This window comes from Tachysurus fulvidraco, chromosome 4, assembly GCF_022655615.1.
Source record: "Tachysurus fulvidraco isolate hzauxx_2018 chromosome 4, HZAU_PFXX_2.0, whole genome shotgun sequence".
Classification (NCBI taxonomy): domain Eukaryota; kingdom Metazoa; phylum Chordata; class Actinopteri; order Siluriformes; family Bagridae; genus Tachysurus; species Tachysurus fulvidraco.
In genome coordinates, this window is record NC_062521.1 from 20,747,199 (window position 1) to 20,771,763 (window position 24,565).

Below are 24,565 nucleotides of genomic sequence, written 5' to 3' on the forward strand. Positions count from 1 at the left end.
GTTACCATAACGACCGTTCGCCTTCCGACAAAAATGGCGACCTCCTTAGGACGCTAGAGAACATGTTTAGGTGACTTCTAAATTAGATCAGTTTGTACTATTTGCTTTATATTTATTTAGATTTTTTTCCTGACCGAGGAAGCAGCGGCTTGTGTTTGTTGTTATTGTTAACAAACGATGGCAGTGCAAAGCGGATATGTGATACAAGAGAAAGTGGCCAGGTTGCTGAGTAAACAGCTTGGAAAGCCAGTCCTCAAACCCAACAAGCATCTGGCTCTTAAAGATGAAGTCGCCAACCGCAAGCCGAAAAAAGAAGGTAAGGAGAGGTTTTGTTATTTGTTAGAGCGGTCTGTTAATGGTGAATTTAATCTGAGCAGCACCAATGTTCAATGTCCAAATGTTACAATCAAGCTTTGTACTATTGTACTAAACTTTTATCTGTTTATTTAGAGTAAGTTCGTTTTAGCTTTTTACTACAACTAAACAAGTTACTTTGTTGTATTCACTTTTACCTTTTATCAGGATTAGGGGACACAAGACAGATTTTTTATTTTTTTATTTTTTTGCTTTAATGACACATCAGTGTTTTTTGTGGAAAGGACACAGCGATCGGATGTTTACAAATCAGACTTGTGCCAGATTCTTATGTAGTCCTCTTATAAGTCAGATGCATGTCCAGTATGCAGCCATGAGACATGAATGAGAAACAAGAAAATCTTGCGATTTTTGGGAAAGGATTCAAGCAAAATTGTAGGATAGCTACTGATTCATATGTCCAACAACATTTCAAGAATATGTACATTCAGGGGAAAGGTGTGTTTATTTTAAAGAAAGGTTCAGTGTTGGTCACTTGGGGTTATAAAGATGCATGAATCAGATCTAAACCAAAAAATAGTATTTTGAAAATATGTTTATTTTAAAGTAGCCTATATAGTTGGGATCCTCTTCTTTGCATGTCAAAATGAGAAATGTCACGTGCACTTGTTGGCAGTGCTCAGCCATTTTACTAAAATTTCAAAAATAAATATAAAATGTAATTTAATAAATCTGTTGTTTCAGACAGTAGAAACTAGATATGCATTTATTTCTTGTTTTTGCATGTGAACTTTTGTGGTAAGCAATATTTTTGTTGTGCTGTTTTTGCAGTGCATCTTTTTTTCATCCCATTTCACTCTTTTTCACCCTTTTTCGAAACTTGTTCAGTTTGGGAAAGAAAGACTGATCCTGTCAGACCTGGTCATGTGTGTGATGTGAGATGTAATGTGCATGGTCCATATCATGTCAATCAAGATCAGGCACATTCACAACAAAAAATACTATAGTAAATAGTTTCATAAAATACCACATTTTAGGCAGCATTCAGCACTCGAATCGGTGAATCCTTAAAAATGTTACTTTATATTTTTATATTGACACAAATTTTATGATATGTTGCATTTTGAATGTTTTACACATTGCTTGTCTATTCTTCTTCTAGAGGCCTCCTGTGTGACCGAGATGGCATTAGTGATGTCGTGCTGGAAGCAGAATGACTTCAACACCAAGCTCTGCTCTAACGAACTCAATGTGTTCTACAGATGCATAGAGAAAGCCCAGGTAGACTAATGCTGTCAGGAAATCCCCTAAAACCCTGCCTGCTGATTTAGGTCTGCAGCCTTCTGCAACTCATGAAATGTGTCACAAAGGGAGACATGGGAATCGGTAATTAGGAAGAGTGGCTGGTGTAATTTGTTTCCTGCTCTGGCAGAAGTCATAACAAATAGTGAACCAAGCTGATGTTTCCTGCCTGTTCTTCAGTCTCTCTTCTTGTTGTGTCTGTCCATTTTTGACTCAGGAATGCTCATGGACTGTTCTGTTATTAAAATATATGATATTTAAAAGGTCTTAAATGTATGCATTGCTGATTTATGACTTACACTTTCTTATTTTATCCTTTATAGGCAGAGGCCCGCGACAGAGCAAAGCAACAAAATCTTTCTCAGGGAGGGCGGCTTTTACCAAAACAGGCCACCAAGCTGTTGAAGCGGTACCCCAATTTGTGAGACACTGACACAGGCATGAGTCAACAAAACGGACTGATAGAGAGACATTCAGTGCAGTGGTTTTAGATGTGGCCTTTAGACACGCACAACACATTTGCTTCAAAGCTTTTGGTTTTGTATTTAATCACATCGTCATCAGTAGCAGATCCTGGCAGCTTCAAGGAGCAGGATTTTGGATGCATTCTAATTATTTAATTGATTAGATCGCTTTAAATCAGTCTCTGAAAGCCTGAATAAGGTAATAATAAAACTCACTCTGTCGTCTCTCTGATTAAACGCAGCTCAAGCTGTGTGATGATTGAAAGCTTGTTATTTCCTGAAATGACTTTGAAATGTTATTCTTGATGTCAGTGTCATAAAATGATTTCCCTAACTACTCAAATGTTATTTATTTGTGTAATTGCTGTTCTGTCCTTTTATCACAGCTGCTAATAGACCGGGCATCCTGTAATCAGTTTATTCAGTAATCTTTTGCTTTGTTCCATGCTCATTGGTGCATTATGTGGAAACAGAGGGCTGGTAGGTAACACAGGGTGGATAGGGTTACATACCAGGGCACAAAGCTATTAGCTGTAACCTTAGAGACCGAATGCTGATGCGATTTCATGAGTTGAATGTTGTTAATATTTTTCCATTATAACTCATGACAATATAACAAACAACTAAATTTATGATACAGAAGTGCTATTTTTAATATTTTACATTGATTTAACCTTTTACGGCCACTTTGTCATAACACCATCCACCACTTCCTCGTTATTTCTTTCTTTTTTTTTTTTTTTGGCTCACCATGAATAACACGACTAGACTCCAGACGGAAATGCTGTCTGATATAACAATGCATTGTGGGCCTTGTGAAGTACTAATGAATCCATCAACTTTAAAATTCAGCGCTGATCAAAGAGAACTGTGCTACTAAATATATTCCCTCCATGGGTGCCTGGAGCAGGACTGCAGTGTGTACAGCCTCAGACCTGGACCTGTTGGTGGCGGTGCAGTGTTTTTTGAAATCTTCAAAGCTGCTTACAATAGTGACATTTTAGCAGGCTTGGGGCTATTTAATATGCTGCTTAACATCTGAGTCTGCGTAGACTTAAACCAAAGGGACACCAGTACATGGTGTCATGGTCTGATGATAAGCAATGCAGCCACTCCTTAAAAGATAAGAGAATTCAAAGCTTTTATCGTGCTTTGATGCCTGCTAAAATAGAGATTTTTGCTCATGAAAACAGAATTGCTTTGCTAAAACGTGAGAATTCATAACACTGTTAGATAGCGATCTTGTAAACAAAGCAGCCTTTAGTGTATAAAGCCTCCTGCATTTCTGGAAGGACACAGTAAAGGAAATAAGTTCTGTAAAAGGGTAACCTTCGGTCATGTTGGACGGCAATGAAACAATATTTGTTTTGATGTTTGATCACAATGTGAATAGGTGATGCCCATTATAAAGTTTTTAAGTCTACTGGGCGAGGCTCACTTTTTCTTCTCTGTATGACTGTACACACAGGTGCATTTCCAGCTTTAGTGAACTGTGGGTCCCACCTTTATTATCAATATACCCTCAGCTGCCACATTATAAGTTATACCTACACCTATTAGCCTTTTTTAAATCAGGAACAGCTACCGTACATGACACTTACAGACTATAATCCACATATACAATACACGATTTATCAACCCACATTAGAGTCACTGCTGACCGGAAATTTTTTTAAACTGAATGCAGCAGTGACACTGACATGGTACGGGTGAGTGTATTAGACACCTCAGTGCCATAGCTGAGATATCATGTGGACAGAAACTGGCAGTTGCAAAGGGCAGGAGAACAAATAACCCAGATTATGTGTAGACAAATACATTTGAAAGTTTCATTCTGGGCAAATTCATGGTGGACCCGCAATGTAGTTGCTAGTAAAGTATATTGTGTTTAACACTTTACTCTGATACGTTTGTATTAGAACACCTTGTCCTTGTTATATTATCCTCCACCACAAATATGTGATCAATAGTGTTTGTATGATGAATTGAACTGGTAAATGAGGAATTACCATTTAACCACCTATAACAACAAATAGACCAGGGCAGCATAGTGGGGTAAATGTTCCCCAGTTTGATTGCAAGCTTGCTTACTGTGAAGATTCTATGGATGTTCAGCCTGGTGACAACATGGGTTTTTCTGGCTTTCCTGTTCTCCTCGAACCTCCCGGGAAACATACCGGGAGATGTAATGGCTGTGGTAAGTTGCATTAGGGGTGAACTAGGGCATGTGGTAGCCTAGTGGTTGTGGTATTGGGCTACCAATCGGAAGGTTGTGAGTTCGATCCCAGGTCCACCAGACTGCCACTGTTGGGCCCCTGAGCAATGCCCTTAACCCTCAATTGCTCAGTTGTACAAAAAAGAGATCATGTAAGTTGCTCTGTATAAGGGCGCCTGCCAAATGCTGTAAATGTATTTAAATGAATATGTTCTGCCTTGGTGTTACGTACATCCACAGTCCTGATCATATTTACAAAATTGGATCTTTATATATAAAATAAGAATAATCAGTTGCTGTAAACTATATTAGGTGTAATACAGTATATCTTCTTCTAGGCTGGTCTTCAGTTGGACCTGCCTATAGGCTTGCCCTTTGCTCTGTTATGGGTGGTTTGACAAGTGAAAGGAAAGTAGTACAGTTGTTTAATCTCACCTGTAATGAAATCAGTGTGATCTCACAGAGAAGGAGGGACGTGTGTCTGCATGTGAACCTCGCCTCTTTTCCCTCTAAGTCTTAGTGAGCCTCTCTGTGTGTCTGGTTTGCGTTCCCACACCTCTGTCTCTTTGCGGCTTAACGGGTGACTGCGCTTTTCTTTGACTTCCCTTTCTTTTAAAAAAAAATAGTTTTCAAGTGTCTCCATAGCGAGTGACTGGAGCGCATGGATCCTTAACGCGCTTCGCGTGCAGGAGCAGCAGGACGTCCGGAGCTGTGGTTATATTCTGAAGGACACCCAGCTGTGCTTGCTGTGGTTATTGGGATTAGTAGCTACCACATCGTCCGTCTGTGCTGTGGGAATCACAGAGAGAGATGGGAGAGAGGTGCTCACACCGAGGACTCTGACAGGACACCATGGACACCGGCGCGCTCTCGCTTCTTCTACTCGGTTGTTTTTTCCTTTGTGCATCGGGACAAGTAAGTAACCCAAATCATTCAGTCTCTTAAATAGATGTTTAAAAGGCAATCTTGTTAAAATATAAGGATGGAGACAGGTATTTGAGGGTATGATGGTATGACAGGTATTTGTCCGTGATGAGTCACTGAAAGATTCCAAGTTGCGTTAATCAGATGGAGCAAAACATATATGTGAGGTTATTAATAATCACCAGTAAAATTGTTTCAGCTACACACTGAAAAAAGGGCTTCATTACCATTGGTTTAATCCTGTGCTCCCTATGTGTTCATATGGGTAGTAGGTTGATTGATTAAGATCAATTGCCAATAGGAATAAGTATGAACATGTGTGTACATGGTGCACTGTGATGGACCAAGGTCTTATGCAAGGTGTATTCCTGCTTCTCATCCAGGATAGGCTCCAGACCCTGACAAGTATAAAGTGTCTTGTAGAATGTACCATTATGTATACAAATAATAATAAGAAGATGAAGATTGTCTCATTACACCTAAGGGGTTGGGAGCTGCCTGAATCTGAGCTCAGAGTTTACCTGTTCTTGTGCCTCAGGGATTTCCCCTGGGTACGCTAGATTCATCCCGCAAGTCCAATGACATGCACTGTAGGCTGATTGCAATCACATGTATTTTGTGTGAGATTTTGCTCTGTCCAGGGTGTCCCCAGCCCTCCCTAAGTCTCTTGGTATAGGGTCTAGGTTCTCTGCAACCCTGTGTAGGATAAGTGGTGAAGAACATATATATAATGGATAATAATGGAAGATAATAATAATAACAATAATAATAATTATATGCAATTATAGTAGTTAGTTTATGATGTTCACTTTGTCAGTGTTTCTCAAAGTGGGGTATTTATTATTGAGTTCTTATTATGTAGTTATTAGTTATACCGTTATATAATATATAATTATATAGTTTGTTTGGTTGAACATCTGAATAAAGTCAGCTTATGTGTACAGCTGATGGAAAGTGCAAGAATAGAACGCAAAATATCTCATGTCCAGCATATTACTGTAGATATTGAAATATTGTTCATTTTATTTTAATTATTAGGTGTTCTTATAAAAATATTAGTGCGATTTTAAACCCATTTATATAAAAATTGGCAGTTTGAATTGTAATGGTCACAGCAGCAGATGCCTTCGTTATTTGCAACAGATATGCCACGTTGAGAACTGTGTATATTCCAGACAGATTTTTGTTGTAAAAAAAACATGCTGCTATCTAAATGAGATTAGACAATCCAAAAAGATTATTCATGCTTCACTCAGGCGGTCTGTATATAAAACAGCTACCCTATTTTAACCTTAATTTTAGTAAGAACACCTGAGCTGCCATTGCTGTATTTATGATAAATGCTACATGATATTTATCTGCCGCTCTTACATGTAGTTTTTAGTGTTTTAAGAGAGATTAAGACATTTTTTTACTGTGGTAATTTACAATTACTGTGGTTAAACTCATAAGCAGAAAATGATTACAGAATGATATCCTAACATTACCTTTATCTTCAAAGGTTGCACGGAAAGATGGACACTTGGATACTGTACAGAGCTCTGGTATGTTTCTGTTTCTCCACACATCTGGCAGAGAAAAATATGAAACAGTTCTGCTTGCTACCAACAAATTATTAAAATGAGATGGACTTTATTATATTTTAAGCCCCATTAAATAGACACCACCTAAGGGCTGAGACCGATGTGCTATTATGATGCTTAAGAGCATGTTGAGCAATCCAGAAAAGTGGTCTCTGCAATGTCACAGTGATGCTTTCTTGGTCAAAGTCATCCAAAAGCTAATAATCACACTTGCCCAGTTGGCACTGGTTAAAGACAACCATGCAGGATACAGAGCTGTGAACATGATGTTTAAGCTGACTGTTCTCTGCAGTAAAACTAATGATAAACCCAAGCTCAGTATGGAGTGTTGTGTTAATAACAGGAACACAATATTCAAATGTGCTTGTAATATGTCCCACACATAAAAACTGCTGAGTGAACATGGCCAATATTATTGATGGGTTACATGGGATACATTTGTATCATATGATTATCTCCACAAACCAAAATAAGATCCTCAGTTCTAGCTGGATGCTGTTCTTCTTTTGCCAGTATTTCCATCCTGCACCCTGCCCAATCATGCTCAAACTGAGACAGTGCAGGATTCCTTCTGCATACTTCAATTTCATTTCACTTTCATCAGATCTGATTCTGCTACTTAATACTTCAAGACATAGTTCCACTGTAGTGAGGTCATGTTCTTTATGAAGATTAGTTTTTCGAATGCCATGAAATTTATGATAGGAATTTTGACCAGATGCTGTTCCAGACATTTCCTTTATGAAGATATAAATTTCATGGTAGGTGAGTTACAGCATGGAACTGGACATTGTTATAATCGAACATGGGCTTAATGCTGGTCATAAGCCTGAGCTGAATGATTTATTTAAATGGATTTAACATCTTCCAAAAAAAGAAAACTATGTATATTGTTATACGTCGTCGTCTTTTTTTTTACTTGTTATTAATTACCGGAGTGTGATAATAGACACCTCCTTCTGATTTTCTACACACACTTGGAACAGAGTTTATATGACAAATGGCAATGACACGCTTTTTCTCCAAGCTAACTATGAATCTTAAAAATGTCCTGTCTTTGGTTGTTAGTTCACTTTTTTTTGTTCACTAGCCCATGTCAAAGAAAGTTTTGCAGGCAAGGACAGGAACAGACTAAGTATTGGATGGGTGAAGATTTAAAAGCACACGCCCCAACCTGCAACTCCTGCTCTCACTTTACCTTTAACGGCTTCATCTGTACGATTTAGTGGGAGCACTTTCGGTCATTTCTATAATATAACATAACATACATAGCTAGGATTTCCTCCAAGAGTTTTAGCAGCTGTTTTTCATAGTCAGAGAGAGGTTAGTGCATTGATTCTGCTGTATTCTCATGTGTTTTGCTCAACCTGGCTGGGAGACTCATGCTTTGATTGAGTACCTTTTACATTTGACAGTAAGGTATAAAGAAAGATTAGTGTTTACAGAGGTAACTTTGCTTCAGGATGTTTAAACAAAGCTGTTTTGGTCAACTGGTTTTATAGCATTTCAGTGGTACGATATTGATATTCAGTACTAGCCCTGTGCAATGGATTCGGTCCAAGCAGAAAGTTTTGCCACTGGCACTCATTCGCACTTTACAGCTCACATTCTCATCTAGAATTTTAAGAGCTGTGCTGCTGTCAAAGGTAGGATGTTTTACAGGAGGTCTCTTCTTAACCATGCTGTAGGGCCTTGTTTCTACTTATATTGTGGAAAAGTAATAAACCCAAGTGAGAAGCATAAGAACAGGGTTGGTTTCCACCATCAATAAAAATCTGCGATTACTCCCAGGAATGTAGCTGACAGGACCCAAATGTTGTATTAAGTGATGTTAGGCCACACCGTGGCCCACCCATGGGGATTATTAACGTTACTGTGTTACTGCTGGTCTGTTTCACATTAAGTTTTTAGAGGATCTTCCTGTATACAAGATTTACCTAGCGCCAAGATTTACCTACTGTACAGGGTTAGAGTTGTGTTATGTGAAAAAAAAAATCCTTTGGCGCAGTGCTGCAGTCATTAATATGACTCACTATCGTAGTCCAGTGTCTCGTCCCACAGTGTCTAGACAGAATGGAAAAAAGGACAAACTGTCAGGAAACAAAGGAAAGCTAATAAGATCTTGTACAGCTTAAAGCATACTTGATGACCCACATCTTTCATATGCACAATATTGTCCAGACTCAGATTGAGCACTCAAGCAAAGTTAAACAGAACTGTGTGACTGGATTATCTCTTGTGGTTATAGGTTTCTCATACACATTTTTTCCCAACTACCTCAGGCCCTCTGTCCTGCTTTGAGGGTTTCACAGCACTAGGTTATTACAACGGCTCCATGTCACAGACAGACTCAGGTTTTCCCTGTCTGAAATGGACTGAGTTCCCTGACTACATGCTGCAGTACCCAGGTAGAGGGCTTGGAGACCATAGCTACTGCAGGAACCCTGACCGTGAGTCCCAGCCCTGGTGCTTCTTCAGACAGCACTCTGGAGCCATCGGCTGGGCTTACTGCAACTGCCACCAGGGTGAGGCTCAGGATCTAAATGCTGTATATGCTTTTGTCCAGTGGGTTACATTTTTTTTTTTTTTTTTTTACAAAGGCAGTTATCTTAAAAACAATGTTCAAACCAAGTTGCTCCAAATTACAGACTGGAGTTTAGCACTGTAATAATAAAGGATTTTAAATAACAATGTTCCTCCTAAAATTTGCATTCGCCTTGTTCTTTGTAAGTAAACCCAGAACTAATCCAGCATCTTGAATCAGTTTAGCATTTCATTCATTCACTTGCATAAATCTAACTTTGCATGCCCTAGTGTAAATTTACACATTTGCTCCTTTCCATTGTTCACTGTCTAATCTCACTACTGACCTTTTTTTCAAGCCAAGCCAATCCATATCAATTGAGAAAATTCAACATCCCTTAATTTCTCTAATCTATTACCTATTACCCTCACCTATCTCCCCAGAATATCCTCACCCATTGATCCTAGTCTAATCTAACCTCTTGCTCCAATCTCACGAAGGTCTAATTAGATTTCTTTTTTCTTTTTTTGGGAGAGCCACAATGGAGATGAATTATTATTAGTAAATAAGCATTTAAATTCAACTATTTTAAATCTTACAGCCATGTTTTGAGTCATATTCTGACTCTATCTTGTGATAGTACATTTTCGATTCTATGTTGCTTTGTGTGTTGTCTCTGTAAATCTGGCATCCTTTCTAATTTCATATTGTGTGTATGCCTGTCATTGTCTGGATTGTCATCACCTTTTAGCCTATGGCAGTGCTGATGTTTAGCACTGTGTCACTGCTGATATTTGCATCCTCCATGTTTGCAGTGATGATCTCTGCCTGCCTCTGTCTAACCTTCAGTGTCATAACACTTTTTACAAGATAAATGCGTATGTGTGTGGCTGTCTGTATATTTACTTGTCCTTATTTACTTGTCAAGCTTAAATCTCACCCATTTTGTATGCTGCATTGCATCAATCCAAAAATAAAGGTAACCTTCTTTGCAATTATAATGTCATAATGACGGAGATGATTTTATGCATGCACATTGATTTTACATTGTGTCTCCTTTCAGAAATCAGAAAAGAAACACTAATATGTTAATGCTTGAATTATTTTCTCCAGGTGCAGCCAGGCTGATTGGAGGAGGGTCTAACAAGAGCGGCCGTCTAGAAATTTACCTGAATGGCCAGTGGGGGACGGTTTGTGACACACACCTAACTGACCGAGATGCAAGTGTCATCTGTCGACAGCTTGGCCTCGGGTATGTCCCTTCATTCCTTCTTCCTCTTCATTGTTATGAGTGCATGGTACAAATGTTAATAACCTGTCTGTTGGTATTCACAGTGAAATTGGTACTGCACTGCAGCACTCCTACTTTGGTCCTGGTTCTGGACTTTTCCACTACGAACGACTTAGCTGCCGTGGGAATGAGAACTCTCTCTTAGAGTGCCGGGGCAGGAAGTTTGTCTCTGGTGACTGTAATCATGGAAATGAAGCTGGAGTGGTGTGTGCTGCACCTGCAGGTCAGACAGGTTTCTTCATATTGATATTTCTATAACCACATACAGATTAAATAACACTGATATATATGGACAGGTTTAGTTTCATGTCTAATTATCTATGTTTTTACATTGATCTGTAAGTGAGTTTCAGCATCCCACCGGTTGGATAAAAGTGTCTCAAATGTATTTTAACTTAATCTTATGAGTGGAGTATCACAGCAAACCCCTTCACATTCTCTTTTCACTCCCATTGCTTTTGTTGAAGCTCTGCAGAAAGATCCGTCTTACTTAGTAGGTAGAATGTGCCTGTAGACACATCTGGTTGAGATTAGAACAAAAGAATAAAAAGGCATGTAGGTGAAAGATTTTACTTTCATGCAGGTAAAAGCAAACAGTCAATTATGGAGTTCAAATAAAGACCACATTTGTTAAAATTAACACAAGACGGTTCTTAATAACTTGCTAGATTAAAATTCAAAATTTTTAATTTTATTATTTAAAAATGAAAAATAGTTCTAACAATTTTAGAACAAATGACATTCTAGAAAATTCCATAGATTGTTACAAGCAAAAATAATCACCCTGTGAATGGGATTATCATTTTGCTTCATACGAGAGAAACGGTTTTATTAAATAAAAGTCTCGGTTTTATTTTCCATTATTTTCCAGTGTTCCTGGTCATAGGTTCCATATTTAATATAAAAAAAAGTTAAAGAGGGTTCAGGCCATACCCACTTTGGGTTGAACAGCAAAAACGAATACAGGAAGGAACATTTGTAGCACAAAACAGATAGAGATACACACCCCTAGTGAGTATATTTTTGTAGAGATAGATTAGAGGATTTAAGCATATTTCTAGCAATGCTAAATTATATTTTTTCTCTCTTCTAGATCCCACTGTACTGTGCAGATGTGTTTATTGTTAGTTTTGCCCTCTGATTTAGGAAATGGTGCTCCCTTGAGACTGGTGGGGGGCCAGGAAGACTTCGAGGGGCGAGTGGAAGTGTATCATAATGGCCAATGGGGTACAATCTGTGATGACCAGTGGGACGATATTGATGCCGAAGTGGTCTGTCGACAGCTGGGACTTGGGTAAAGAGAAGGGATTTAAAGTCGGATTGATTTCCAATAATGAAAGTTTTGAACTGTCTTTAGGAATTTAGAAATGATTATTTATACGTGTAAAGTTCATATGCACACATAGACTGTATATAGACAGAAAGATCATTAAAAGCTTTATTGTGAAAAAGCAACCAACAGAGAACTTCAACACAGAAACATTTTACATGGTGGGGAAAAAGAAAAAAGTCTAATACTTACTAATTATGTAAGTGTACACACCACCTAACACCTAACTTGTTAAAGCACATTTCGCTGTCAAGTAGCACTCAGTCTGTTCAATTTTATCTCCAGTTTTATTCCACTATTGGTCTCATCATACTACAACATGATTTGTCACATGGTTTGGGCAAAGATTAGGTGTGTAGGTACATGCCACATATTGCTGCAACTCCTTTAATGTTGCAGTTCTCCATGATAGTTTTTCTTCGTGCCATTTTGGAGAGGCATATTGTTCAGAGCAGTGGTAGCTCAGTGTTTAAGATGTTGGACTACTGATTTTGAGGTTGTGAGCTCAAATCTCAGGCCTATGCAGCTGTCACTGCTGGGCCCTGGAGCAAGGCCCCTAACCATTTACTGTTCTGTTTGATAAATATAAGTGGCTCTGAATAAGGTTATCTAACAAATGTTGTTTTTGGTAATGTCATTGTGGTGCTCAGTTTTCACCACTTGATGATTATAACCTTGGTACTGTACAGCGAATGTTTTGGAAATTATTTATACATCATGTGCTTGAAGGATCTTTGTGGGTCATGGTTTCAGCAGTCTGATGAAATCAAGAGTTTGTCAGTAAAATTGTACAGAGCATGTTCTTTATTTGGTAATAATCAGAATGCATTTATTAATGACAGGTATTTCATAATTACATTTGAGCTTGATTACTTAATTCTGAACAAAATCACAAGTCCATTATTGTGCTTTTCTGTACAAAAATGTTTGCTTGTTTTTTTCTTGAATTCATTTGGTTGCTCTATCACTCTGGAAAAATATTCCACATGGTTTATCTTGGTTTCGTTTAATACATTATTGAAAACTGTATACTTTTATATATCCACTTTATGTTTTGTCTCATTTAATGACCTAGGAGATCTGACACAGTGGTATTTACTCAATAAAACACCCACACACAGCCAGTGTGAGTGAACTTTATTAATATAAATGAAGCATAGTCATGAATGATGGATTTGTTGTAGGAGGGAGCTTATGATAAATGAATGATGGAGAGTGTGAGTCAGTGATGCGCTCAGTTTCTCCCTTTCTACTAAACATCTGGGTTCTTTAAGAGATAGGAGCATGCATGCACACACGCGCACGCACACGCACACACACACACACACACACACACACACACACACACACACACACACACACACACACACACACACACACACAGCCGTAAATGTTCTCACTATTCACATTAATTCTCTATTATTAAATCTCTCTCTCTAAATGCCTTGTATTTTTTAGTAAAATAACTAGTAAGGACGTCCTGCTTAACAATTGTTCTAAAAATTCTGCATGTTCCACAACCTCAGGATAAACAAATGATTTTCAAAATGAATGTTTTTTGTATTCAGTGGTGTGCCAAAGGCGTGGTCATGGTCTCATTTTGGCCCCGGGGCTGGGCTCATCCTGCTGGACGGGGTAGAGTGCACAGGAAATGAGCTCTCTCTTGAGGAGTGTCCTCACACACCCTGGGGCCAGCACAACTGTGACCACATGGAGGATGCTGGAGTGTCCTGTAACCCATACACAGGTGAACAGTATAGGGGCCTCCAGTCCTGTACCATTTGATGTTCTTCTTAACTTTAAAATGCTGGTTGGCATGAAAAATCAAGATTTTAATAATAAAGACTTTGACTTAAAATCTAAATATAAGATACCTATGGTAAAATATCATCAGTAGCTGCAATAGATAAAACTAGGTACATTTAAATTTAATCAACTTACAATAATCAGATAATTATGATAACATTAATATTAAACTGTATATTAAATCAATATTACTTTCTATATTTTAAAAATTCAGAGTATGCATGCAAATCAGTGATTATAATAGTTTTCCGTGTTGTCTGGTTTGCCAGTGAATAAGTGGCATCATAATTGTGCCAGATAATAAATGACATCCCAAGCAGTCTATCATAACCCAATGAGGATGGGTTCCCATTTTTTGACTCCGTTTTCTCTAAAGGTTTCTTCCTCATTTCATCTTATGGAGATTTCCTTGCCAATATTGACTCAGGCTTGCTCATTTGGGATAAATATATAATATACATTTAATTTTAAACTTAGTCATTATTATTACGAATTTTTATAATTCAGTAAAGCTGCTTTGAGACAATGTCTATTGTTAAAGGTGCCAACAAATAAGATAGAGTTGAATTGAACTGAAGTGAATTGAACTGAATGTTTCTGGCTGTTATACAATGCTCCCTGTACATGCTTCAGATTTACCACAACCATAACCGGGTTACCTATTTCTGAGACATTTTCTCTGATGGGATAAATATAATTAATTCTAATATTTATTTTGTTATGAAGGGAGAGTCAAACATCTATACACATCTTGGCATCTTGGCTATAAACAAAATGGAATTTCAATCTCTGTCAGCTATTATTCAGATTTTTCAAATGCTGAATAATGGGTTACATCTGTAAAAACAATGGTGCTGGAAACCACTGCACTACATCATTTCAACACATGGATAACAGATTGACACTAAACTGAATCCATGCTTCAAGATTCAAGCACATTCACTCATTTATATTACATCGGAGTAAAAATGCAGCTGTAAAAGCTGAGGTGTTAAACTGTGTTATAGATGGTGCAGTGCGTCTGGTGGGAGCAGATATTCCATGGGAAGGACGCTTGGAGGTTTACCACGCTGGAGGCTGGGGAACAGTGTGTGACGACAACTGGACTGAACAACATGCCCAGGTGGTGTGTCGGCAGCTTGGATTCGGGTGGGTATAAAATCTTCATACAGAAGAGACCTCAAAGCACCAAAATATATTCAATTACCTGGATACTCTATGTTAAAACTAGCAAGCAACAAGTTACTTGTGTCTCTTGTAGTTTCTCTTGTGAGTGTTTACTGCCCCCTACTGTTGTTGCTTGTAAGTTTACAATATCCAGCAGTTTAGCAAGGTTGGCTAGTTATACCAGAGGCACGAATAATCTCTGCTAGTTCCAAGCTTTTTGCTTTTTGTAACTGAAATTTTGAGATCTTGGTTCTGTGTCATTAGCATACACAGAAAATTAATTTTTCAAATCTGAATTGATTCACATCAGGAATGGCCATGGCCTGTACAAGTCAATAAACCTGCAGCGGGAGGACTGTTAAACACAATGACCAAGACAGAGGATGAATTTTCATTAGACTTGTAACATTTTTCTTTTGCAACAATTACTTTTTTGTGCTGCAGTAATGAACTTTCTGTCCAACAGAGGGCGTGCTGAAATAGCTCCAAATGGTGCTTACGGGGACGGCACAGGACTTATTCTGTTGGATGAAGTGAGGTGTGAGGGGAAAGAGAGCTCACTGCTGGACTGCAGTCATGCAGAGTGGGGACGCCATGACTGCTCCCATAGTGAAGATGTGGCTATACGCTGTGATAGAGGAGGAATTAACAATGACATTACTTCAGTTCCTCCAGTCTCAGGTAACCTTCAGGAACACTTCAGGAGTACTTTAAGAATTCTTTCATGATAAGGGTTTGTGGATTTAAAAAAAAATCAATGAATAAATAGTGTATCAAAATCCAAATAGCCCGTAGGTCTATTCAACAATTTATAACACTAACTGTTTTTATTCTAATCATCTGTTAAGCCCTGCTTAAATCTAGTAACAATTAGTAAGTGTCGAGTTTCCTGTGCAAACCTTTTAAGTTCAAGTACTGAAAGCTCCTTACTGTTTCATCTGCAATCAGGGCTTACACAGCATCATAGATCTTTAGCTGGACAATGATGCCTAATAAACACTAAATAATGTGCTTGTATGACACCTACATGCACAAGCAACAAGAAAATACACTTTAAAGTGGACAACACTTATTACAATAGAACATGGGCATTAACCCTCACATTATAGAGCAGCCAACAGGGCTGATGGGTAAATATCTCTGGAAATTCTGGAAAAGTTAATTACATTAGTGGAAATTTTAACAAAACATTTAAAAATGTTTTGTAAGATATGTACATTCTGTTCTCAAACCAAGACCCAAGACACTTTTAGCATCCCTAAAGAATGTCATCATATGTTTTCCTTTCTGATTAAGTCTGAGATTTGAAATCATCTAAAATTCCTGAAAGGGCAAGAACTCTGCCTTGACTCAGTTTACCAGTGATTTTGTTCACATGCATTAGAGCAAGTATAATATCGCCATGGGACTCTCAAATCATGGACTGAAGAATGACTGCTCCAGTTGGTGCATGCCGTATTTGCAGGTCCCCTGGTAAGGCTGGTGGATGGGGAGAGCCGTAAAGAAGGTCGTGTGGAAGTCTTCATTAACAGCCAGTGGGGCAGTGTGTGTGATGATGGCTGGAATGACATCAGTGCTGCAGTAGTGTGTAAGCAGCTGGGCTTTGTGTGAGTCGCTCAATCATTCAAAACGAAAACACTGCATAAGATACTTGGTGTAGTATTTTGTGACATTCATAAAAATGCTGTTGGATTAAGTGTATTTCTTTTTATTTCAAATTGTGTAATGCTGTTTCCTCAAACAGTGGAGTATCTAAAGCCCGCTCCATGGCTTATTTTGGTGAGGGCCAGGGTCTAATCCACCTGGACAATGTGAGGTGTGTGGGTACAGAGTCGTCCCTGGGAGAGTGTTTAGCCGACGGGTCAGACAAACATAACTGCAGGCACAGTGAGGACGCAGGGGTCATCTGTGATTATGTGTCCCAGCCAGTAGCCGACAGCACAACAGCAACCCAGTCATGCGGCCTGAGGCCCAACACACAGCGCCGCAGGAGGAGGATTGTTGGAGGAGACAAGTCACTTAGGTAACTCAGGTCAGGGCTTCAGCTAGCACGGTTTTACTGTGAGAAGAGAGAGTCGAATTATGCAAAAAGATCAAGCAAGTTAAATCCCTTGAATATATTCAGAATGATTTAGTATTTCTAGTATTTCCTTTTTTAATATTACAAACCTAATTTAAGATGATTAAACCTATTTCTTTAAGTTTTCAGTTTTCTTGTTCAATTGGAAGATTATTTTGCTAATTTTAAGCATTAATTTCCAGAAAGAAGCAACATTCTGTCAGTATGATTAGAATTGTAAAAATGTAATGTATATAAATAGGCTGATTAATTTTTTTGTATATTTTAATCTTATAATATGAAATATATGACAAAGATGTATTTTTTTGCAGAATCTGAATTTCTTGTCTTAGGGGATGGATTGTGTTGTCATGTTCCTGCAGTTATACTATTTATCGGCCCTTACGTGCCCCCTTATCCTGCAGAGATTTACTGTCTGTCTAGGTAATACAGTTGTGCTCAAAGGTTTGCATACCCTGAAAGAAATTGTGAAACATTGCCATTTATTTGGAAAATATGACTGATAATGCATATCCTTCAATGTTTGTCCACGTTATAAACACACGGGTTGAAACTCAGAGGTTTAAATGGCTATTAAAGGAAGGTGTCCACAACTGTGACTCATTGTAATTGGAATTAGTGCCTGTGCATAAAATGTCAGTGAGTTTCTCAGCTCATGAGGTGATGCACTGACTTGGTTGGATACTACATCATAGGGATGATAAAAGAACTGCCAATAGACCTGCTAAAAATGTAGTTGAACTTTAAAAACTATAGAAAAAGCTATCTAACACTTGAAAATGTCAGTCAGTACTGTTCCAACTCTGATAATGAGGTGGAAAATAAGAGGTTCTGTTGATACTAAGTCACAGTCAGGTAGACCAAGAATGATTTCACCCACTACTGCCAGAAAAATTGCCCAGGACACAAAGAAAAACCCACAAACAAAATACAGGCTGCTCTGGAAAGAAAGTGTTGTTGTTTCATAAAGCACAAGAAGTCGAACATAAATGACCTGCATGGTCGAATTGCCAGTGGAAAGCCGTTACTGTGCCCATGCCACAATCCCGCCTTCAGAGTCATCTGGAGTGATGAGACGAAATTGAACTATATAATCACAACCATAAACACTATGTTTGGAGAGGAGTCAACAAGGCATACGGTGAAAAGTACATTTACACTGTAAAAGCATGGTGGTGGATCTCTTATGTTTTGGAGCTGTGAGAGCTCCAGGGACACAGAGATGTTAGTAATAATTGATGGCATGATGAATGTAGCATGTTATCCAAAAATACTGTATTGTCTGAAAAGACAATTTGTATTCTACTGCAAAAGGGATTATTTCCTTGTTTTCTATTTTGTTATGTTTTGTTTAATGATTGTGCCATTCTGTTATGCCTTACATATTAATTTGAGTCTTATAAGAAATTAAATAAATTTGTTTTGCCTTCTCAGTCATGTTTTCTTTAAAACTGGTACACATCTTGCAAGTTGAGCACAACTGTATGTATTGCTATCAATCTTTGCATTTTGCCAAGATCAACATTCATACGTAGGAGTAATAAGCTTCCTGTCCCACTCCTCAAAGCCATGTCTCATTGAGTCAAAGCTCATGTAGGCTGAAATTTCTTTTTCTTTTGTTTTTTAGTTATTAATTTATTAACAATCTGGTTACTTTTTCTGCAGAGGGGATTGGCCATGGCAGGTGTCTCTATGGCTAAGGTCTCAGTCCAAAAGGAACCATCCACTGTGTGGTGCCACTCTTATCAACTCCTGCTGGGTCGTCACTGCGGCTCATTGTTTTAAGAGGTAAAAGGGAGACATCCAGTGGTTTTGCATAAACACACCAAGGCTTTATTCTGTCTGCTTAAAGGAACACCTACAATGAAGCACTTTTATTTTCTGGGGTCTCTTTCACAAATCGTCTTGAAGTTCACCTGGAAGAATTCATAAATGGTCAATTTGCCAAAATATATATTTTTTTAAACAGACAGAAGTCTTTTTTCATTCTACGTAACATACTAAGAGCATTTGACAAATTCTGTTCGGCTTCTTTTCCACGATATAATTTAAGTTCTTACTAAAATCTACGTTTAGATCTGGATCCTATTTTTTACACCATGGCATTATTTTTTGTTAGTTTGTTTATCCATCTGAGATGATCATCAGCATATCTCAATGAGTGGTTGAATGGGCTCTTCACAGCAAGGTCAGATGTTTGAAATATATAAGAGATGGATGGCTGTTATAGTGTGTGAGAAAGCCCTCAGTAATTAAGTGAATGTAAGGGTGAAATTTTAAGGACATTTCTGGCGTACAGATGAGTAACAACAGGAATAGACTTGTTGATAGCAGAGGCATCACTATGTGGCAACATCAACATAGTGCTTTGGTACAGCAGGTAACATTGCTGCTTCTCTGCTCCAGGGTTCCATAGATTTATAGATTTTGTGTGTTCTTTGCTTTCCAACTTCCAAATACATTGCAGTTGATTGATTGGTATGTACATAAATTGCTTGTACCTATGAATAAATTTACGAATGTGTGTGTGTCTGGCAGGGGCGCCACTAGCAATTTTGGGCCCTTTGAAAGAAAATGACACAAAGCCCCCTACTACACCGATTTCCCACCAAACATACAAGCCTCTGGGGCCCCAAAAGTGTGTGGGCCTTTAGAATCGTCCTAACTTTTCCCCCCTTAGTGGCGCCCCTGGTTTCTTGCGCCCTAAGATTGGCTGGCATTCCATCAAAGGTGCACATCCTTATATCCAGTGTTCACATAAGGAGCCTTGCCGGGATAAGTGGTTACTAACATTGAGTGAGTGAACATGAGTATAAATTTTGTGTGATCAGATTAGCCAAGCTCTGCTGTGATTCATTAATGAATCATGCTCTTATGCACAGAAAAACAGGGACAACACCACACATATTCCTTAGTTTGCAATTTTGTAAACGTGAACATCTGAGTGGAAAGTTTAGTGTCACCTGCAGTGTTAAGATTCTAATATCTTGTGAATAAGGAATCTGAATTGTAAAACATCACATCACGTCACTTCCACAGGTTTGGCTCTGATTCCTCACGATATGTTTTGAGGTTGGGAGACTATCACACAGAGGTAAGGGATGACTTTGAGCGCACTCTCTCTCCCGAGCGCATTGTCATACACAAGAAGTACCTTAGCCAGGGCTGGGAGTACGACATTGCGCTGGTGAGGCTGAAGGGCACAGATGGGAACTGTGTATCTTTCAACCCACACACAAACGCTGCTTGCCTTCCTGCTCATGGTGACAGGAAGACGAAGAGACCTGCTGCGTGTGTCATCACAGGCTGGGGAGTTACAGGTATGTGCTTGAACTCAACTAACCAAAAAGATCATTGTAAATATACTGCATAAAGGGAGTAAGCTGTGTTCTCTCTCTGTTTTTCTAAAGACTCTGAGTACTCGCGTACCTTGCTGCAGGCCTGGCTTCCCATGCTGCCATCCTGGAAGTGCAAAAAACGTTATGGCAGCCGCTTCACTGGTCGCATGCTGTGTGCTGGCAGCCTGTCAAACCATCGTCGTGTGGACAGTTGCCAGGGAGACAGTGGTGGTCCACTTGTTTGCCAGGGTGAAGGCGGGCACTGGACACTAACTGGGGTCATTTCCTGGGGTCATGGCTGTGGGAACCCCAGCTATCCTGGGGTATACACTCGAGTCAGCAGGTTCCTAAAGTGGATTGAGAAGGTCACACAGGGTACTGCTTAACTCTTAGGATAAAAGATTACTAGGGCTCATTTCTTTTAATATGGTGTACTTAAAGTATGAGATGTCTGTCAGAGGACTGAGACCATGGTTATTGTCAGGACCACAAACCTGGCTTCCTCATTTCATAGCTCTCCTCATGCTATGTTTATTCCTATTTATTTTCACTTGAACAGCCATGTGGAAGTGTGACTGACATTCTATGTCTGACTGACATAGCGAGTGAGAGAGTATATTGAATGTGCTGAATATTCCTCAAGTTTGAAGCGCACTGTAGGGCCAAAGGTATGTGGAAAGAAGCAGCATATCCATATGTGAATCTTCCACAAAGTTGTAAACAGTAGAATGTCTTTGTGTAATCTTTATGCTGTCAGATTAGGATTTCCCTTCCCTGGAACTAAGGGGTCTAGGTGACTCTGGTTTGAGTGTGGCAATGCCCGTGTGCACAAAGCAAAATATATGGTCTGCCAAGGTAATCTATACAAAGCCCTGATCTGGCCTTAGGGATGAACTGGAACTATGATTGCACACCAGACGTTTTCACCTGGCAGTCTCTCAAAATGCTCTTGTGACTGATTGGGCTAGGTTCTAAAATCTAGCAGAAGGCTAGAGGCTAAAATTGGAATAGTATGTTAAATGACAGATTGGGTGTAATGATCTGGTGTCCACAAACCTTTAGCCATATAGTGTAGCTTTGTTGGACAAGATGTGGTATGTATTTAGAACTATATTGCACTAAACTGCATGCCATTTTTGAAGATTTTTTTTCAGTATTGCGGATTAAACAGCTCAAAAAAAGTATTGTGTTGTTTTTTTGTTGTTGTTTTTTGTTTTTGTTTTTCTATCTTTTCTATACTTTTCTATCTACCACATCTTTACCATATGATTACCACAGACAAAAACTTCCACACATTTTCCTGTACTGTGAAAAGTAAAGTAATTCTTGTCTCTGGTAATTACACATGTGCTACAGATGTAATAGATAGATATACTACATTCTGATTTTATTGAATATTGAAAATGATATTTGCATTAAGTGCTTCAATGAATTGACTTTCCAAGGGATCTTACCCAGTGAGAGTTTAACATTTTTGTCCATACTCATGCTGAAGCTTTGTTTTATTGATGCCACAGAATTTTGACTCTGTGACATCTAATTGTATGTCTGATTTTGGAATCCAGGTGAATGAAGTCTATGAACAAAAAAGTGCAATTTTAAACAGTGCATACAATGTTGCTTAATGTTGTAGAAGCTACATGTTATCAGATCAACTTGTGAATGTTTACGTGACATGTTAAATGTAGTGTAACATGGTACAACTCAGAAGACCAAAGTCATGAGTAAACAATGAGAGTCTTCCATTTTAGGAAAAGCCTCTATAAAACCGTATGATGAAGACTTTAGCATTCTGGCTTAGAACCAGTTTAAGTAATTACAAAGAACGGAAACTAACAATTTTTTGTGAGCGACAAAACTGCAACCGGAAACATAATCCTCATTGGCTGTTCCAGAAAAGAACCACTATTTGAAATTGTTCTGTGCTTAATAACTTGATCTCTTTGTGTTCTGAAACTATTTATGACTTGAGTCTAAATTCTCAGTGTTTCACCTTATTTCATTGTATGGATTTACGTGTACTATACAGAAAAGGTTATAATGTTACGTGACATTATTCATGCATAAGGAAACAAGATCAATTAAACTCATTCTAAACATTTCTCACATCAAAATATTACATTAAATTATGCATTCATTAAATGCATACTTAGCATGCTATACATTTTTTCAAAGGAGAATTTAGGCAACTAACTCCACATACTCTGTGTGACACTGCATTTTAATTATTTTTTTTTTTTGTTAATAATATCCTCTGGTAAATTATTTTAAAATATTGAATAGCTATATTAAGCACAGTAAATAGTACAGTTCCATGTGTTTGGACATGTGCTTAATACAAACACAGCTGCCAAGTCTAATGGCTTTCCTAATCCTACTATTTTATTATATCGGTCCCACATACAGCCTACAGTATATAAAAGAAATTAAATTTCCTGGTTATTTGACCTCCTCTAAATGATGTTTTAGCTTCATGTTGGAATTTGGACACAATAAAGGAAATAGTAAAATTCTGGTTCTGCTGATTTATTTCTTTTTCAATGTAATATTGCACCATAATTGTGCTACAATTTGTACTGTATTGTCAGTTTTTGTTACAAATGCTAAATTGTTTACGCTGCCAAATGATCATTTTAAATTGTATTTTTTATTATTTTTATTATATAACCCAATGTCATGAATCATAATATTACACAAACATCAGACATATAAATCATATTATCTGCTGAACTGCAACTTGGTTAGACACTATAGTGTGAGTATTGTATATTAATAATGCTAATCCATTGTGAAGGTGTAAGTGTCATTTTGTTATGCAAATAAAAAAATCAAATCCAATAATTGTTTGTGAGCAGATTGTGCTATGTTCTATCACTGGACAGAGAGAAACTATTGGCCAAGTTATAGCAAATTATTTTATGTGAACGATTAATAATAGATTAGATACTTTGATTGTTGACCCTATGGAGCATTTACTGTGCTCTGGAATAGAACATTTTGTGTAGGTTTTTCATATTACACAAAGTCTCATGGTGGGCATGGAGTTCAAATAGATAGTTGTGTAGGTGTGGAATATTGCAGTTTAAAGATGCCATATGGTTTGTAAGATGTAGATTAAGTGCTGCAAAATTCCAACACCCTTAGGTTAATAATACAGTGTCTTTACAGGTTTTTTATGTATATTCTCTGCATATTGTAGTGGTTTCCAACATCTCCTAAAACATACTGGTACGCTGATTTGCAATTCTACATTGCCTTAGCTAGGAATTTGTGTGTGTGTGTGTGTGTGTGTGTGTGTGTGTGTGTGTGTGTGTGTGTGTGTGTGTGTGTGTGTGTGTGTGTGTGTGTGAGTCCCTAAAGAGCAAAAATAATGCCATAGACTGCAGTTTCCTTCAGGGTATATCCCTGCAAAATCAAATCAAATCAAATGAAGTTTTATTTGTCACATACACATACATACAGGGTACGACATGCAGTAAAATGCTTTATGGAACTGTCCGGTATTAGAATAAAAAAGTATAAAAAATAAATAAAATAATACACTTCACAAAAGAACTTTTATAAAAAATAAAATAATAATAAAATAATAAGCCACGAGCATTAGTAAGGTCAGTCAATAAGGAGAAGAGGAGGCCTGAGGTGCAGTTAGCATTCCACTTCATACCAGAGGTAATGATTGGGGTTGAGGTCAGTGTACTGTTCAGGCTACTTGAGTTCTTCCACTCCAACACAGGTCTGATATATAGGTCTAATGTATCAGTAACATGTGGTGCCAGGTAAATACACACAGTGAAACACCTCCAAATGTCATCTTCATTCACCTTCACCTAACATATCTATCACAGTTGCTGGTATAATGAACACAAACAAGGTGGAGTATTTACTCTGTCTTTAATAAATAGACTAAGCACACACTATACAATAAAGTAAAAAAAGTAAAAAAAATGACAGAAGATTAAGTTTCAGCTTTGATCTTTACCATTCACCGCTTAGCCCTAAAGGCTTTATTGTTGAGTTATGTACATATACATTTAAGCATGGCCTTGACTACACCTTTAAATGTGTTGTTGTAAACGGAGATCAGCTGATGGAAGAAACACACACCCCGTGGTGAAGGTTTGGAGAGCAGAGACATCATTTTCCATAGAGGGGGGGGGGTTAGAGAGAGACAGGGAGAGAGAGGGGGAGAGAGACACACACACAGAGAGGGGGAAAGGGAGAGAGAC

The 24,565-nt window shown here is 38.2% G+C and overlaps 2 protein-coding genes across 3 annotated transcripts; both read left to right on the forward strand.

Annotated features, from left to right (window-relative positions):
* chchd1 (coiled-coil-helix-coiled-coil-helix domain containing 1) lies at window positions 1-2,418 on the forward strand. The gene is made up of 3 exons (XM_027174845.2): window positions 1-316; window positions 1,478-1,596; window positions 1,941-2,418. The coding sequence occupies exons 1-3, from the start codon at window positions 178-180 to the stop codon at window positions 2,040-2,042; spliced, it is 360 nt and encodes a 119-aa protein (XP_027030646.1). The 5' UTR covers window positions 1-177; the 3' UTR covers window positions 2,043-2,418.
* A 2,110-nt stretch (window positions 2,419-4,528) lies between these two features.
* si:ch211-51a6.2 (neurotrypsin) lies at window positions 4,529-23,177 on the forward strand. 2 transcript variants are annotated; one of them, XM_027175066.2, is made up of 14 exons: window positions 4,529-5,211; window positions 6,722-6,764; window positions 9,086-9,328; window positions 10,441-10,579; window positions 10,663-10,841; window positions 11,765-11,912; window positions 13,517-13,695; window positions 14,762-14,903; window positions 15,388-15,602; window positions 16,387-16,528; window positions 16,666-16,944; window positions 18,667-18,789; window positions 20,041-20,321; window positions 20,412-23,177. In XM_027175066.2, the coding sequence occupies exons 1-14, from the start codon at window positions 5,149-5,151 to the stop codon at window positions 20,723-20,725; spliced, it is 2,490 nt and encodes an 829-aa protein (XP_027030867.2). In that variant the 5' UTR covers window positions 4,529-5,148; the 3' UTR covers window positions 20,726-23,177. The 2 variants fall into 2 exon arrangements, with proteins under 2 accessions (XP_027030867.2, XP_027030868.2); XM_027175067.2 differs by lacking the exon at window positions 9,086-9,328 and having other exon boundaries at window positions 4,559-5,211.
* Window positions 23,178-24,565: the final 1,388 nt, after the last annotated feature.

Coding starts and splice junctions, on each gene's coding strand:
- chchd1 (XM_027174845.2), top strand. CDS start 178: ATGGCAGTGCAAAGCGGATATGTGATACAAGAGAAAGTGGCCAGGTTG. Junction 317..1,477: donor CCGCAAGCCGAAAAAAGAAG/GTAAGGAGAGGT, acceptor TTCTTCTTCTAG/AGGCCTCCTGTGTGACCGAG. Junction 1,597..1,940: donor GATGCATAGAGAAAGCCCAG/GTAGACTAATGC, acceptor TATCCTTTATAG/GCAGAGGCCCGCGACAGAGC.
- si:ch211-51a6.2 (XM_027175066.2), top strand. CDS start 5,149: ATGGACACCGGCGCGCTCTCGCTTCTTCTACTCGGTTGTTTTTTCCTT. Junction 6,765..9,085: donor GGATACTGTACAGAGCTCTG/GTATGTTTCTGT, acceptor CAACTACCTCAG/GCCCTCTGTCCTGCTTTGAG. Junction 16,529..16,665: donor TGTAAGCAGCTGGGCTTTGT/GTGAGTCGCTCA, acceptor TTCCTCAAACAG/TGGAGTATCTAAAGCCCGCT.